At 45.6% G+C, this 18,262-nt stretch overlaps 1 protein-coding gene and 1 non-coding gene across 2 annotated transcripts; one reads left to right on the top strand and one right to left on the bottom strand.

Moving 5' to 3' along the window:
- Window positions 1-598: 598 nt before the first annotated feature.
- LOC105734214 (HLA class I histocompatibility antigen, B alpha chain) lies at window positions 599-3,965 on the bottom strand. Its single transcript, XM_064380615.1, is given in 9 exon segments — window positions 599-1,018; window positions 1,186-1,233; window positions 1,339-1,371; window positions 1,818-1,919; window positions 2,039-2,314; window positions 2,889-3,320; window positions 3,323-3,379; window positions 3,411-3,680; window positions 3,811-3,965. Coding segments are annotated over 9 exon segments (1,305 nt in total). The 5' UTR covers window positions 3,893-3,965; the 3' UTR covers window positions 599-1,013.
- A 4,088-nt stretch (window positions 3,966-8,053) lies between these two features.
- On the top strand, window positions 8,054-8,194 carry LOC135276628 (U4 spliceosomal RNA). Its single transcript, XR_010344166.1, has one exon. It is a non-coding gene; the product is annotated as a U4 spliceosomal RNA (small nuclear RNA).
- Window positions 8,195-18,262: the final 10,068 nt, after the last annotated feature.

The following is an 18,262-nucleotide window of genomic DNA, read 5'->3' as shown; positions in this document are numbered from 1 at the left end:
AAGGTCCCCTCACACCTACATCGAGGCCACCTGTGCTTTTCTCAGCAGTGCTGCTTGTGCCCTCCCTCCCCTATCCCTCTTCCCACACCAACTGCCCCCTCCCACACACACATTGCAGCACACAATCATGTTTCTCTCTTCAGAAAAGAAGAATTCTTGACTATTGACCCAATTTTACAAACAAATATGAATCTAAATTAGACTCTGCTTTACAGATTCACGAGTTGTGATTGGAGCCAGCACCAAGATCACTAGAACCAGGACAGGGAGAGAGGGCAGGAGAGCAGAGCAGAAGAGGAGCCCTAGAAGGAGCGGGGGAGCTGAATGGGTCTGAAAATTTGTCTGAGAAACACAGAGACTCCGGTGTGCAGGGGCTGTCCTGGGTGATGTATGAGCCTTTGTGGTCACAGCTCCCACTGGACAAGTTTCCACTGAAGGGACAAGGACAGTGGAGCAGTGAAGCTGACCCAGCTAAGGACTGACCACAGAAAGCCCATGATGGACTCAACAGCAACTGGGCACAGGCCCTGTCCACACTCGGCTCCTCACAGCCTTCTCCATCCCACCTGCAACAGACTCAGCACAGTGAATATGCAGATTCTGGAAGGTTCTCAGGTCTTTATTTCCCCTCTCAAATTTCAGGAATTGACTTATTAACCCATCAACCTTTCATGGCAAATATTTGAGAAAACACATTTATTTTCAGACTCTTATTTTCAGTAAGAAAGTAAGAGGTTGCAGCTCAGTGCACCATGAAGCTGAGACAGAGATGGAGACACCCAGTCCCACCTCTCTGGAACAGGAAAGATGACTGGGGATGGAACACAGGCCAGTGTGGGGACAGGGGTCATGGTGGACACGGGGTGAGCTGTGTCTCCACCTCCTCACATTATGCTAACAGGGACGCAGACACATTCAGATGCCTTTGCATAAAGAGATGCCAGAGGCTCTTGAAGTCACAAAGGGGAGGCATGAGGAAATCCTTCATCCTAGTCCCACACAAGGCAGCTGTCTCAGGCTACAGAAAACAATAGTCATGAGCAAATTCTGGTCAGTCATGGTAAGTGATGACACTCAGAACAGCCCACTACACACTTGAAACATCCCAATCAAAGAATCCCCATAACCCAGTCTTTTCCCTTCTGTCCCAATACCTGCCCACTTCAGGCCCCCACAGGGTCTCACCTTTACAAGCTGTGAGAGACACATCAGAGCCTTGGGCACTGTCGCTGCCTGGAGTAGAACAAAAACAGGACCTGGTCAGAGTCCACGGGAGATGTGGGCCAGGAGGAATTATGGGTGGGTGAGCTCCTCCACACTCCCGCCCCCACCACTTACAGGCAGCCTGAGAGTAGCTCCCTCCTTTTCCACCTGTGGGAAGAAAAATTCCTGTGAGGGGACAGGGAGGAGGCAGGGCCATGAGATTTTAGAGGAACCTCCTAGTCTTTGACCCAACAGAAGTTTCCAGAACTATGAATACAGACCCAGGAAGGATCAGGAAACATGAGGAAAGCAGGTGTGGGTCCGGGACCAACTGCCCTCCTAAGGTCTGTCCTTAGCAGGGACCCTCCCCTGACTTGTGACTGCTGGAATCAGGACCCCAACATCACAATCATCATGGTGATACGTCTGTCCTTCATTGTCATAACTGCTTCAGAAAAGAGTAAGTGCTGGCATACAGGGCCCCAGACTGTGTGCACATGGTCCATGTGCGGATGGTGCTTCCCAGTAATGAGGCAGGACATACTTCTACCTGGGGCTTGAAACCTCCAGTGGGACAAGAAAACCCAGACCCCACCCCCTCACCCCTTCCCTACCTGAGCTCTTCCTCCTCCACATCACAGCAATGACCACAGCTCCTAGGACAGCCAGACCAGCAACGATGCCCACGATAGACATGGTGAGCTGGGAAGACGGCTCTGGGAAAGGAGGGTAAAGTGAGGGGCCCTGACCCTGCTGAAGGCTCCAGAAGGGCTCCTGCTTTCCCTGAGAAGAAACATGACCCCCTATCCCCCTCCTTACCCATCTCCCTCCTTACCCCATCTCAGGGTGAGGGGCTCAGGCAGCCCCTCGTGCTGCACATGGCACGTGTATCTCTGCTCTTCTCCAGAAGGCACCACCACAGCTGCCCACTTCTGGAAGGTTCCATCCCCTGTTGGCCTGGTCTCCACAAGCTCGGTGTCCTGAGTTTGGTCCTCCCCATCCCGCTGCCAGGTCAGTGTGATCTCCACAGGGTTGAAGCCCAGGGTCCAGCACCTCAGGGTGGCCTCATGGTCAGAGACGGGGTGGTGGGTCACCTGTGTCTTTGGGGGATCTGACGGGAAGAGTTAGAAAATTCAGGCACTTTGTATCTCTCATGGGACACCCCAACAGCACCTATGTGACCATCTGAGAATGGACAGGACACCTGAGATGGGGATGGGAGCACAGAACCCAGACACCAGATGGGACACAGGCACCTGGGATAATCTCCTATTCTGTGGAAAGTTCTAGTCTCTGAGGGAGGAACTGCGACTTATGTTCCTGACCTGAGTGGAGGCCAAGGGTCTCAGAAAAGCTGGAATCAGACCTTCAAACACATTTGAGTGTGAGGCAGAGAACAAGGCCTGAGAGAAAAAGTCACGGTGCCCAAGGCGGCTGCAGGGGTCAAAGGGGACCCCTGATCAGTATTCCAGGGACTGCCTTCCCCTCCATTTCCTCAGAGAAGTCATCCTTTAATTGTCCTAGAGAGCAGAGGGGACCTCAGAGGAAACTCAGGAAAACTCATGCCATTCTCCATTCAAGGGAGGCTGATATTCTAGCGCTGATCCCATTTCCTCCCCTCCTCGTGGGAGGCCATTCCGGGAGATCTACAGGAGGTGGGGAAGGCTCCCCACTGCCCCTGGTACCTGCGCGCTGCAGCGTCTCCTTCCCGTTTTTCAGATATCTGCGGAGCCACTCCACGCACTCGCCCTCCAGGTAGGCTCTGTCTCGCTCCGCCACATTGGCCGCCTCCCTCTTGCGCTGCGTGATATGAGCCGCCGTGTCCGCGGCGGTCCAGGAGCGCAGGTCCTCGTTCAGGGCGATGTAATCCTTGCCGTCGTAGGCGCTCTGTTCATACCCACGCAGGAAGCGCTCCTCGGGTCCCACGTCGCAGCCGTACATCATCTGGATGGTGTGAGACTCTGGCCCCGCCCCCGCGGTCAGCCCCGCCCACCGAGTCCCGCCCCCTCCCCGACCAACCCGCAGGGATTTTGGCCTAAACTGAAAATGAAACTCGGTAAAGGCGCCTGGGGCTCTCCGGGGTCGAGGGTCTGGGCGGGTCCTGCAACCTCGGGGTGGATCTCGGACCCGGAGACTCGGAGAGCCCCAGGCGTTGCTTGCGGGATGGGGAGGGGTCCTGATCTGCGCCTCGGGCCGGGGTCACTCACCGGCCTCGCTCTGGTTGTAGTAGCCGCGCAGGTTCCGCAGGTTCACTCGGTCAGCCTGTGCTTGGGCCTTGAAGTTCCGTGTGTTCCGGTCCCAATACTCCGGTCCCTCCTGCTCCACCCACGGCGCCCGCGGCTCCATCCTCGGATTCGCTGTGTCGCTGTCGAACCGCACGAACTGCGTGTCGTCCACGTAGCCCACGGCGATGAAGCGGGGCTCCCTCCGGCCGGGCCGGGACACGGAGGTGTAGAAATACCTCAAGGAGTGGGAGCCTGGGGGCGAGGAGGGGCTGAGACCCGCCCGACCCTCCTCCCCGCGCGGCTCTCCGGGTCCTGCGTCCCTGCTGGGCGGGCCTCTTGCTCCTCCTCGCGGAGGCCGTTTCCCTCCCAACCCCGCACTCACTCGCCCAGGTCTGGGTCAGGGCAAAGGCCCACGAGAGCAGCAGGAGGAGAGTTCGGGGCGCCATGACCGTCATCCTCGGCATCTGGGGAGAATCTGAGTCCAGGTGGGTGACTGGGGACTGTAGAACGGGGACCGCGGCGACGCTGATTGGCTTCTCTAGAAACCCGACACTCAATGGGAGTGAGAACTGGGGAGGCGTCACGAGTATCCAGGAGGAAGAACCCGACACGGGTTGAGAGAAGAAGTGAAACTCAGGGGAATGGGGAATCCCCAACGCTTCACCTCCCCAGTGCAGGCGAGGCCCTCCGTGCCGGTGCCGGAGACCGTGGGAGCCACGCCTGGGACCTGGGACTTTGTCCCGATCCCCCTTCTCCTACACCAAGCCTCTTTGTCACACTGTCTGCCAGAGTCCTGGCCAAGGATCTGTCTGTGGAAACCAGGGAGAGATGCCCAGGCTGCGCCCAGCCCCTTCTCCTTCACCTTTTGTCCTGGAATCCCGGTCCCTGAACTGGACTCCCTGCCTCCCACTCCTTACCTCTCCCCTTGGACTTTTGATCAAAGAAACTCACCAGGGGGAACTTGATGCCAGAGAGTGAGCTCGCCTTGGGAATGGAGGTGTAGAGGCAGGGATTTTCTCTTTAAACCTGGTGAAGTTTTTTCTGAAGGCACCAGATAGAGATTCTCATAGAGACCATTTTCCTTTTTGTTTATTAATACAGTAGATAGCACAATATTGGTAATCTCTGAATGATTAGGATTCCAATCTGTAAAAGACCTGTGTCAAAACAGCATTACAATTAAACTCTCAAAGCTCCTAAGTTTTACTTTCCCAGACTATGGATCTGTTACTCTGTGTTGTTGCATTTAAAATTATCTTCATTCCCTTGCTCGAGTTTCCCTGTGTGAGTCCAGAACATCTCCTGAATACAAAGAAGCAGGGTTTGATAGTGTGTATTGAACCGGGAGCCTGTAGTCACCATCTCAAAGTTGCAAGTGCTAAATGGAGTCCCCAGGCTCTTAAGGGACGCTCCAGGACTGTCTGCTTTCATGAGCTATGCACATCTAAGCAGCGTGCATATTTTATTCGGACACTTGGTATTTCTGTAACTTTTTTTTTTAAATTATGAGGAAGCCATTAGTTTTTAGGCAGTCCCACACAAAATGTACTAAATAACAAGTGCAAAGAACCCCCTGCTAGGCTCTTCCGTGGCTTTAAAATTCTATGCCCTGCTCCTTTTCCTCACCTCCTGCTTCTCCAGCCCTTCTCTCTGCCCCTGTCATCCCTCACACCCTCCCCTCCCCTTAGGCCCTTTAAAATTACATGTAGTACAGGACCCCTAGGAAATGAAATATATGGTTTTGATGATCTAAAAATGTCTTCATTTTTGCCTTTTTTTTTTTTTTTTTTTTGCTTATTAGGGCATTTACATATAATAAAATTTACCAGGCTTAGCTGTGCTTTTTGGGGAATGTTGGTAATTATTTCTAGTCACGTAACTACCACACTGGTCAGCAGAGAAACACCACATGCAAAGTACCCCCTGCTAGGCTAATCCACTGCTTTAGAGTCCTTTCCCCTGCTCCTTTTCCTCACCTCCTGCTTCCCCAGCTCTTCTCTCTGCCCCCTCATCCCTCAGACCCTACTCTCCCCTCAGTTCCCACCACCCAGTCACTCTCAAATTGTGGCCCTATAGAGAACAGTTTCTTTTCCCTAAAAACTTTCTTTCTGTCCCTTTCTATTTAATCCTTGCCTCCCACCCTCACCCCTTCCCTTCACTCAACCACTGCTCTGCTTTCTGTCACTGCAGAAGTGTAATTTCTAGAATTTCATGGACATGCAATCATATGTGATGTAGTCCTTTGTTTGGTCTCTCACTCAGCATAACAATGTTTGAGATGATGCCATCCATTCATTTTTGTTGCTGAGCAGCTGCCCAGTATTGCTGGAATCCCAGTTTCCTCATTGGTTTCTCTATTCTCCAGTTGATAAACATGTGGATTACTCCAGTTAGGGTGTGTTACTAATGAAGCCACTATAAATAACTGTTCACATGTGTGGCCTTGCATTTTTATTTCTTTTGGATAAATACATATTTGTGGTATTGCTGGGTCATGTGGTAATGAATGGTTAGCTGTATAAGAAATTGCCAAACCGCTTTACAAATTTCCTGCAACATTTTTTGCATTTCTATGAGCAATATCAGACATTCCAATATTTTCATGTTTTTGCCAGTATTTAGACTTATCATATGTCTTTTTATCTTACCTATTCTAGGTGATGTGTGGTGGTTTCTCACTGTGGTTTTAAGTTGCACTTCTTTGATGACTAGTACAGTTTGCTATCTTCTCAGGTTCATCTAACTGACTTGAATTGCTACATGTATTTTATGAACTATTTAGGAAATTCAATGATAAATTTTAGAAACTTTTCAGAATCCCCTAGTGTTTCCTACATGTGCAATGAAGTAGGTGACAAAGAAAGACTTTTATTTCCTATCTATTAATCTTTTTTCTTTTAAAATTATTTTATTTGTTGGAAATGAGGTCTCATTACCAGGCTTGTGTCAATCTCCTGAACTCAAGTGATCCTCCCAGCTCAGTCTCCCAAAATGCAGGGATTACAGGCAGGAGCCACCATGCCTGGTCCTTCTATTGGTCTTTTATTTCATTTTCTTTCCATGTTGCACTGGTTAGGGTGCCTGTTACGTCTCACAAGAATGATGAGAGCTCACATCTTCATTTACAAGGAACTTAAAAAAACTTACAAGAAAAAGGAAACAGCCCCATCAAAAAGTGGGCAAAGGATATGAACGGACACTTCTCAGAAGAAGATATTTACATGGCCAGGAAACATATGAAAAAAGCTCAATATCACTGATCATTAGAGAAATGCAAATCAAAACCACAATGAGATACCATCTCTCTCCAGTCAGGATGGCATTTGTTACAAAGTGAGGAGACAATAGATGCCGGTAAGGCTGTGGAGAAATGGGAACACTTTCACACTGTTGGTGGGAATGTAAACTGGTTCGACCATTGTGGAGGACAGTGTGGCCATTCCTCAAAGATCTAGGACCAGAAATACTATTTGTCCTAGCAATCCCATTGCTGAGTATTTACCCAAGTGGCTAGAAATCATATTACTATAAAGACTTATGGACATGTATGTTTATTGCAACACTGTTTACAATAGCAAAGACATGGAACCAATCCAAATTCCAGCCAATGATAGATTGGACAAAGAAAATATGGTACATATACACCATGGAATACTACACAGCCATAAAAAGGAATGAGTTCATGTTCTTTGAAGGGACATGGATGAAGCTGGAAGCCATCATCTTCAGCTAACTAACACGAGAACAGAAAACCAAACGCTGCATGTTCTCACTTCTAAGTGGGAGTTGAACAATGAGAACATATGGACACAGTTAGGAGAACGACACACACCAGGGCCTGTTGGGGAGTAGGGGGCAGGTGAGGGAACTTAGAGGACAGGTCGATGGGTGCAGGAAACTGCCATGGCAGACTCTATGTATGTAACAAACCTGCACGTTCTGCACATGTATCCTGGAACTTAAAGTAAAATAAGATAAATTAAATAAAAAAAGAAAGCGCCTGACTTACATGTACGCATATGTTCACTGCAGTGCTATTCATAATAGCAAAGACTTGGAGTCAATGAAAATGTCAAATGGTAGACTGAATAAAGAAAATGTGGCACATATATACCATAGAATACTATGCAGCCATAAAAAGGAATGCAATCATGTCCTTTGCAGGATCATGGATGGAGTTGGAGGCCATTATCCTTAGCAAACTAACGCAGGAACAGAAAACCAAATACCACATGTTCTCACTTATAAGTGGGAGCTAAATAAGAAAACATGGACACGTAGAGGGGAACATCACACACTGGGGTCTACTTGAGGGTGGAGGGTGGAGGAGGCAGAGGATCAGGAAAGAGAGATAATGGGTACTCAGGCTTAATACTTGGGTTGGTACTAATGGGTACTGGAATAATCTGTACAACAAAGCCCCATGACACAAGTTTACCTCTATAACAAACCTGCACATTTACTCCTTAACTAAAAATAAAAGTTAAATTAAAAAAAAAAGAAAGTGCATGTCAGGAAAGATCATATGGTTGGTTCTGTGTATTTTTTTAAACCAAGTCACACAATCTCTGCCCTTCATTGGAGTATTGATTCATGTAGGTTTTTGTCATTATTAACATGATAGGAGCTTTGTGCAGTGGCAGTATCATAGCCAATGAAGTTCATCCAAGGTGCGATTATTGGTAATTGAAAACTTTTCCCAATTCCCCGCCATGATGACTTGAAATATAATCAGGATTGGCAATTTTTGTCAGTTTCTATGGGTACTGAATTAAAAAAAAAATAGATACGATAGGTTTTTAGGTCTACCGCATTATTTTCCCAGTTTTAGTGTCTCTGTCCCTCTTGTCCTGACCAATGTCTTCTTATTAAAAACCATAGAAACAAACAAACCAAAAACAAAGCTACAGTAATCAAAACAGCATGGTACTGGTACCAAAACATTCCATGCTGGAGGAACTTGGCTCCTTCAAGAAACTCAGGGAAAGAATCAATACCGTTCCTAATTTTTCACACTTTCTACCTAGTCTAGGATTGAGTATCTGGATCCAACTGGAGGTGTTTGTCCCAATTTAGCACTTCCTATTAATTTGTGAGGAATTACTATTGAAATACATAATTTAGCAACTTCAGATTTTACAAACTATGTCAAGTGCCATACCAAATAGGATTTGATTGGATTTATTGCTGTTGAAAAGGAAATCTTTGATTTTGCCCCTCCTAGCTACTATTGATTCATTTCATACCAGAGTGTATAAAACTGGAGCTACAGAAAACATTTTTTTCCCTCCCTTGACCTGGTTGGAATAAATGTTTTTGCTTCATGAAATTAATGGTGAAAGAATTTCCATGAATATCTATGTAGTTCTAATGAATTGTGTTCCTTATGATGAAATGTATTTTTTTTTTTTTTAAGAGAGAAAGAAAGAGAAAGAGAAATTGGGAGAGAGAACAGGAGTCTTGCTCTATTCCCCAGGTTGGAATACAATCTGAAAATAGGTATTAAAAACCTGTTTTATACTGATAATTGTGCTTAACAGTGGAGACAGGAAGGAATAAGGGAAGAAAATAACAAAGAAACAGCCAACCAATATTTCATTTAAGTCTGTGAAATGCTATGCAAATGCTGAAGAGTGATTTACTTCCAATTTTTTGGTCACTTTCAAAATAGGTGTAATGTGATACTGAGAAAAATGTATGTTCTGCAGACCTGGAATGAAGAATTCTATAAATATTCACTGAGTTTACTTGTTCCAGGTCTGAGTTCAAATCATAAATGTCCCTGTTAATTTTCTATCTCGTTGATCCATTGAATATTAACAATGTGGTGTCAAAGTCTCCCGCTATTATTGTGTGGGAGTCCATGTCTCTTTATAAGTCATTAAGAACTTGTCTTATGTATCTGGGTGTTCCTATGTTGGGTGCATATATATTTATGATCATTGACTCCTGTTGTTGCATTGATCCTTTTACCATTATGTAATGTCCTTCTTTGTTTCTTTTAGTCTTTGTTGCTATTAAAGTCTATTTTGTCAGAGACGAAAGTTGCAACTCCTGTTTCTTTTGTTTTTTCTCTCCATTTGATTGGTAAGTCTTCCACTAACCCTTTGTTTTGAGTCTTAGTGCGTCCTTGCTTATGAGATGGATCTGGATACAGCGTACCAATGGGTTTTGACTTTTTATTCAATTTGCCTGTGTCCTTGATTGGGGCATTTAATCCATTTAAATTTAGGATTAATATTGATATTTGTGAGTTTAATATTGTCGTTTAATGCTAGCTGGCTATTTTGCCCATTAGTTGATATAAATTCTTCATTATGGAGATACTCTTTACCTTTTGGTAAGTTTTTGGGATGACTGATTTTTGTTGTTCCTTTTTGTGTATAGTGCTTCTTTCAGAAGCTCTTGTAAAGCAGGCCTGGTGGTGATGAAATCTGAGTGCTTGCTTGTTCATGAAAAATTTTATTTTTCCTTCATTGATGAAGCTTAGTTTGGCTGGATATGATATTCTGGGTTGAAAATTCTTTTCTTTGAGGATATTGAATACTGACCCCCACTCTCTTCTAGTTTGTATGGTTTCTGCTGAGAGATCTGCTGTGAGTCTGATAGGCTTCCCTTTATGGGTAACCTGACCTTTCTCTCTAGCTGGCCTTAGAATTTTCTCCATTATTTCAACCCTGGTGAATCTAACGATTATGTGTCTTGAGGTTGCTCTACTTGAGGAATATCTTTGTGGTGTTCTCTGTATTACCTGGAGTTGAGTATTGTCTTGCCTTACTAGGTTAGGAAAGTTTTCCTGAATAATATCCTGAATAATATTTTCCAACTTGCAGTTATTCTCTTCATGACATTCAGGGACACCTATGAAACACAAATTAGGTCTTTTCACATAGTCCCATATTTCTTGGAGACTTTACACATTCCTTTTTACTCTTTCTTCTCTAATCTTGTCTTCTTATTTTTCATTAAGTTGGCCTTCAGGCTCTGATATCCTTTCTTCTGCTTGATCAATTCGACTATTAAAACTTGTGCATACTTCGCAGAGTTCTCGTATTCTATTCTTCAGTTCCATTAATTCACTTATATTCTTCTCTAAATTGTCTATTCTCGTTAGGATTTCATCAAACCTTTTTTCGAGTTTCTTAGTTTCTTTACATTGGGTTAGAACATGTTCTTTTAATTCACTGAAGTTTCTTATTATATACCTTCTGAAGCCTAATTCTGTTAATGGAATGCACTCATTCTCCATCAGGCCTTGTTGCCTTGTTGTTGAGGAACTGTGATCCCCTGTAGAGGGAGAGGCATTCTGATTTTGGTTATTCTCAGTCTTTTTATGCTTGTTTCTTCCCATTATAGTAAATTTATCCACCTGTCATCTTTGTAATTACTGACTTTCAAATTAGGTCTCTGAGTGGATGTCCAACTTGTTGATTCCCATCACCGAAATCTGAGCAACCTGCTGTGCTGGCTAAAATGATGACGTTAAGATTATGGTGCTTTTCTGCCCGGGAATCTCCAGTCTGGCTTCCTTCCTGAGTCCCTTTTTCAATCAGTTGAATAGGTGACTCTGCCTTCCCAGAGCTCCAAACATCAACCAAAACGGGACCCAGTCCCATTTACTCTGCACTGGGAACCACCATGCCAGGGCACTGGCAAAACCATCACACCGGCCACAAGAGTTGTGCTGGCAACCCATGAGGCTCCTCCACTGGGAATCTCCTGGTCCATGAGCAACAAAAATTCATCTGAAAATGTGGTGTCCTCTTGTTCTCTGCACCTTCACTGGGAGCTACAATCCTGAGCTGCTAATAATCAGCCATCTTGGATCTCTCTCTCTAAACTTTTCAACACACAAGACTTTTCAACACACAAGACTTCTTTTGAAAAGTGTCTGTTCATGTTCTTTGCCTACTTTTTAATGGGGTTGTTCGTTTTCTGCTTGTTAATTTGTTTAAATTCTTCATGGATTCTGGATATTAGACCTTGTCTAAGGCATAGTTTGTCATATTTTCTTCCATTCTGTAGGCTGACTCTTTACTCTGTTGTTTATTTTGCTGTAAAGAAGCTCTTTAATTGGCATCTTTGTTTGATATGTTTTATAAATGTTTAAATTTTTTTTTAACCTTTTATTTTAGTTTTGGGGTACATGCCAGCAGCTGAGGCAACACAGTGGGGTGCAGGCACATTGGCTCCTGTGGGGTACCACCAGGAGTGGGGCTGTGGTGTTTCTGTGCAATGCTCGCACCAGCAGTGGTGGGGGTGTGGTGGGGGAGGAGTTGCTGGTGTCTGTTCTCACACTTCCACAGGTAGCTACGATAGCCAGAATGATTACTTGAACCTGGGAGGTGGAGGCTGCAGGTAACTGTGATCCTGACATTGCACTCAGCCTTGGTGACAGTGTGAGACCTGTCTCAAAAAAAAGTCTCACTTTTTCACCCAGGCTGGAGTGTAGTGGTGCGATCTTGGCTCACTGCAACCTCAGCCTTCTGGGTTCAAGAGATTCTCCTGCCTCAGCCTACTGAGTAGCTTGATTACAGGTGCCCACTACCATGCCCAGCTAATTTTTTATTTTTAGTGAAGATGGGGTTTTGCCATGTTGGCCAGGCTGGTCCCAAACTCCTGACTTCAAGGCATCTGTCCACCAGGGCCACCCGAAGTGCTGGGAGCCACTGCATGCAGCCGGCTTTTTATTATATTAATTGAGTGAGTTTTGTTATTTAATTTGCAGGTGTTAAACCAAACTTATTTTTCCATAGAAAACCAATCTGGCACGATATACTGTTCTTTTTATGTTTATTTGAATTTAACAACTTTTTGAATAGAATTTTGTGTTTGGGTTCAAGAGAAATAGTTGTTTGTGGTTCTGTTTTCTTGTGATTTTGTTATCTGCTTTCTTTCTTTTTCTTTCTTTCCTTCTTTCTCTTTCTTTTTCTCTTTCTTTCTTTCTTTCTTTCTTCCTTTCTTTCTACCTGAGTAATACTGGCCTCATAAATTGAGTTGAAAATGGTTGCCTTGTTTAATTTCTAAAACAGGGTCTGTAAAATTGATGTTATTTCTCAGTTATGTGTTTCATACAATTCATCAGTGAAGCCTTCTGGACCTGGAGTTTCCTCTATGGGAAAAATTTCAATTACAAATTCATTTTCTGCAATTTATCTATGGCTGGCCACATTTTCTATTTATTCTTGGGTCAGTTTTCATGAATTTTCATGAAAGCAGTCAGATGACCACATGCTGAAGCTGCCTCATTGTCTTAGGTAAATACTTGGGGTTTGTCATCTTGCACCAAGAAGGTTAAGAACACTGACACACAAGGAGTGAGTTTAGGAGCAGAGGTTTAATGGGCAAAAGGAAGACAAAGTGGAACAGCTCTTTCTCTTGCAAGATAGAGGGGCACCTGATAGAGAATTCCAGCCCAGAATAAGAGTGCCCCAGATTTTGTAGGTAGGCTTGAGGAGATTGTGTCTGATTTAGGCAGGGCCCACAGGTTGGTTGGACCAGGTGTGGCTTGTGACTTGCATCTGAAGTGAGGACAGTCTCATGGGACTGAGTTCTTGAACCTGTGGAGACTGAGGAGAACTCCAGGTAGTTAGTATCAAAATTGAGTCTAATTCTAGGACTCTCGACTGCTGTTGGAGATTCAGAAAATTATTATGGTGGAGGAAAACTGCACCACCATCCCACAGAGAGAAACTGGCAGTCAGAGTAAGCAAATAAACATTTACCTTCTTCAGTCCCAGAGGAAAAGGTAAAAAACATAAGCATTTGTTTCATGACCCTACTCTGCTAAACACACGTTGCCAGCAGCTGTTCATTGTCCACATGTGGAGTGGTCCTACCTCTAACCTAGAAGTTAGGATTTTCTTTTAGGCCTCTGAGGGGGTCACATAAAAACTAATAAATGGTAGAGATTCTTTCCCCAGAAATATTTCCATACACAAGAAAATACAGATATTAATATAAAACATCAATGTGCACACAGATCCTCTGAGATCTTACAAACCTGGGTGTTTTAAATCTGAGTAAGAGACAATGCCATAGGAAGATGTGTGGACAATCATTTCACCATCACACAATGCCACTCGAATAATCTAGAGTATGAACCGGGATAGACAAACACATGATGTAATCATTTATTTTCAAGGAAATGGATGGAAAGATGTTATTTATTCATCACTGGTTCATTCAGACACTCCGAGTGCCTCCCAGGTACCAGATAAAGTTCTTGTCTTGGATCACTGCTCCAAGAATTAAAATTTGTCATTCTTTTCCCACCCCTCACACTCAGCACTTGAACCCTCTTATTACATCAGAATTTCACACTGTTGATGAAAAGACCAAACTCTGTAAAATATTTGGAGAGATTTATTCTGAGCCAAATATGAGTGACCACAGCCCATGACACAGCTCTCAGGAGGTCCTGAGAACATGTGCTCAAGGTGTTTGGGGTGCAGGTTGGTTTTTCACATTTTAGGAAGATATGAGATGTCAATAAAATACATTTAAGATATACCTTGGTTTGGTCCAGAAAGGCAGGACAACTTGAAGCAAGCAGGGCTTGGGAGTTAGTGCTTCTGGCTTATAGGTAGATTTAAAAATGTTCTGATTGGCAATAGAAAGGAATGTCTGGGTTTTGATAAGAGGTTGTGGAGACCAAAATTTTATCATGCAGATGAAGCCTCCAAGTGGCAGGCTTCAGAGAGAACAGACTGGAAATGTTTCTGATCAGACTTAAGGTCTGTGTTGATGGTAAATGCTGATCAGCTTTTCCTGAATTCCAGAAGAGAAGAGGGCATAATGAGGCATGTTCAACACCTGCTTCCCATCATGGCCTGAGCCAGTCTTCCAGGTGAACTGTTGAGTGCCCTGGCTGAGGGTGTCCATTAAGATGATTAGGAGGGGTGGCTTTGAAGCTTATTTTTGGTTTACAACATGTAAAGTGTGTGTGTATGTGTGCATGTGCACATGTGTGTGTGGTGGAGTTTCACTCTTATTGTCCAGGCTGGAGTGCAATGGCACGATCTCAGCTCACTGGAATCTTGGCCTCCCAGGTTGAAGTGATTCTCCTGCCTCACCCACCTGAGTAGCTGGGATTACAGGCATGCGCCACTATGCCTGGCTAATTTTGTATTATTAGTAGAGATGAGGTTTCACTATGTTGGCCAGGCTGGTCTCAAATTCCTGACTTCAGGTGATCCACCTGCCTTGGCCTCTGAAAGTACTGGGATTACGGGCATGAGCCACTGTGCCCGGTCTAGAACATTCAAAGTTTTGAGAGGAGACAGAAACCACCTCCCTTTCTAGAAGAGTACAGCACTCCAGTCACCCCTGCAGTTGATCATGGACATGAGTCTTAGGCTCCATAAGTCAGATGAGCACCTGCTGAAGTGACCTAATTGTCTCAGGTAAATACTCAGTGTTCGTGGTCTTGGGCCAAGAAGATGAAGGACACTGACACATGAGGAGTGAGTTTAGGAGCAGAAATTTAATAGGCAAAAGAAAGACAATGGGGAACAGCTCTGTCTCTTGTGAGAGAGAGGAGCGCCCAAAAGGGAATTCTTGTCTGCAATGGGAGTGCATCAGATTTTATAGGCAGGCTTGAGGAGATGGTGTCTGATTTATGTAGGGCCCACAGGTTGGTTGGACCAGGTGTGACATTTACATAGTGCATGGGAAAAGCTGTTCCCCCACCCTAATCCTATTATGTAAATAGGTTTTTCACTAGGGGGTGCCATGTTGTCATCTCCTTACTGTTCATGTGGATGGTGAAGAGAAGGGAAGATGGAGACGCCATTGCAAACACGCCTAGTCCCAGGTGTCCTTTTCCTATTGGTACAGCAGCCACATTCACCCGTGAGAGCTCCCAGCTTGCTTGTCTGTGTCTGAAGCTTGATTTTACAGGCTGCTCTTTGTTAGAAAAGAAAATGATTTGGGGGCTACTTTTCATTAAAAGGAAAACCTTACTAAGACTTCCATACCCTCACAACCTGCCTAAATAATTTCTTCTTAACTCCTATGTCACTGCCAGACTCTGAGCCAGAATGAGGTGACACAGAGAGGCTGGGACTGTGCAGAATGCATTTTAGTAAAGGTGACTGAGTGGCAGTGGTGATGTCCAGTTTCCAGGTGCAGCAGTGACATCTGCCCTAGTCTCAGGGTCCTGTGTCCAGCACTAGGATGTCAGAGGTGTGACTAGTGGCGTCTGTCCTCAGCAGCAGGGGCAGTTGTTCCTAGGAGGGACCAGATTCAGGGTGGGCTGTGGATTATCTCCCTAAATGTGTGGTTTCCATTCTGGTTCTGTGGTCTTCCCCACAATAAAATTAGCCCCCAATACCAGATACACTACTTTATGTGTAAATTAGAGAAATTTGGTTTCCATAGTTTGCTCCAAGAAGTGAGTGAGAAATCAGCGTGTGGCCCAGTGTCAGAGAGCAGCATTCAGAGGTGTTCTTTGTGTGAGAGCCACATCCTGAATTGTCTACCTGGCCTCTACAACATAGTGGAGAGATCAGCAGGGAATATCACATCTCATAATTGATGATATACATCCTGCCTTTTATTTCTTAGAGAAAAATCTTCTTTTAAACAAGGTTTGAAAACTCACTTAACCCACCCACCCTGGACACTCTCTGATCTCTGATCTCAGTGGTTCCCAATCTGGCTGAGCAACAGGATTGCTGGCTGGGGCTTAGAAAATCCTCAGGCCACTCTCTAGAACCGATGTCCCACAGTATTATGCACAAGACTGAGGAATCATTTATATAACAAGCCCTACAGGCGAGGCTGATGCACAGACATGTGGGATCCTGGTGTTCTTGCTGCTCTAAGTGTGATCTGGAGACCAGCAGCAGGAGCTCCAGCCTTGTCATAAATCCAGAGTCTCTTGCTTGACTCCAGACTTACTGGATCTCAGCACCATGTCCAGGTGATTCCTGTGCACATGGGAAGGTCCTCATCTAAGTGTCCTCTAGATGTGGGGTCAGAACTGTGCAGTCTGCTCTGAGTGTGGTCTGGTCAGATCCCTTAGAACTGGAGGGGCAGGGTTCAGTCCTTGCACTCATTGTTTTCCACAATCACTGCCTTGGTGCCCTCATCCATGCTTGAGGTTTTAAGAATTGTTTATATGGTGTGACCTCCTAAGTCTATTCTCCTAAACTGTCCTTTCTCCTAAACTCTGGAGTTGTCTGTCCAACTTCCACCCCAGCTCCCTCACCTGCATTCCTAGGAGACATCTCCTTCACTTAGTGCCTGGGATGCCCCCTCCTCAGTGAGCTCCTGCCAGAGTCCCCCCATCTCCACTGACAGCAGCCCCACCCTTCCTTCTACTCACTCATTTTACAACTGTGGGTGTCCTTGATTCTTCTTTCTCACACCACAGATACAATCCATTGGCAAATGCTGTGAGTCTGTCTTAAAATGCATCCAGAATCTCCTCACATCCCACTATTCCCCCTGCTCACACCCCAGTCAAGGTAATGACATCTCCAGCCTGGAATACTGCACTCGCTTCCCAGTATTCTCCCCTCTGCCTCATCCCTGTCCTCTCAGTTCTGTTCTCAGCATTAGCAGTCAGTGACATCCTTTTAAGAGAGAAGTCATATCATGTCCCTCTTCTGCTGAAAACTGTCCTGTAACTCCTATGTCACTCAGAGCAAGGATCAGATCCAACTGCATCCCCCATTAAAGTCCATCTGCTCTGACCACACCTCTGACCTCATCTAGTTTCTCCTTGTCCAGCCCTCCTGACCTCCTTGCTCTCCTGGGAACACAGACACCTTCCTGCCCTAGTGCATTTGCCCTGGAGATTCCCCTGCCTGGAAAGAACTTACTCAAACTCGTGGACACTCCTCATGTCCCTCAAACCTTTCCTCAAAGGTCACCTTTGCAACAAGGCACACAGACTACCCAGCACAACAGCCACCTTCTCTGTCCCCACTGCCTACACCCTGGATCACCTGCCTCACAGCACTTCCCACCTTCTAGCACTTTCCTTCCTCACTCTGGTTATAGTCTATGTAAACTCTGGATAGTGTATCTACCTCTTCACACTGGAACATATGATCCAAAAGGCTAGAGATTTTTCTGATTTTACTTCAGTGATGTTCACCAGATGCAGAGCCATTCTGTCCTATGTGTGGCAGACACCAAAGGTCAGTTGAATGATCAGTGTAGAGCACCTCTCTATTCTCGACAGTATCTTTTTCTAACATAGCCTCGGGCCAAATGCTGTTTTGTGGCAGCTACAGCACAAGGTCCCCTCACACTGACAACCAGGCCACCTGTGCTTTTCTCAGCATGGGTGCTTGTGGCCTCCCTCCCCCACCTTCCTCCCACACCAACACCCACACACACTGCAGCACACAATCAGGTTTCTCTCTTCAGGAAAGAAGAATTCTAGACCATGGACCCAATTTAACAAACAAATATGAATCTAAATTAGACTCTGCTTTCCAGATTCATGAGTTGGGATTGGAGCCAGCACCAAGATCACTGGAACCAGGGCAGGAAGAGGGGGCAGGAGAGCAGAGCAGAAGAGGAGCCCTAGAAGGAGGCCAGGAGCTGAATGGTTCTGAAAATTTGTCTCAGAAACACAGAGACTCCCATGTGCAGGGGCTGGCCTGGGTGATGTGTAACTCTCTGTGGTCACAGCTTTTGCTGGAGAAGTTTCCACTGAAGGGAAAAGGACAGTGGAGCAGTGAAGCTGACCCAGCTGAGGACTGACCACATAAAGCCCATGATGGACTCAGCAGCAACCGTGCACAGGCCCCGTCCATACTCGGCTCCTCACAGCCTTCTCCATTCCCACCTGCAACAGGCTCAGCACAGTGAATATG

The sequence above is a fragment of the Aotus nancymaae genome, unplaced genomic scaffold (genome assembly GCF_030222135.1).
Source record: "Aotus nancymaae isolate 86718 unplaced genomic scaffold, 86718_ANA_hifiasm-v0.15.2.pri h1tg000027l, whole genome shotgun sequence".
Lineage (NCBI taxonomy): Eukaryota > Metazoa > Chordata > Mammalia > Primates > Aotidae > Aotus > Aotus nancymaae.
The sequence above is the reverse complement of the archived record's forward strand: the minus strand, read 5'-3'. Positions and strand labels throughout refer to the sequence as shown.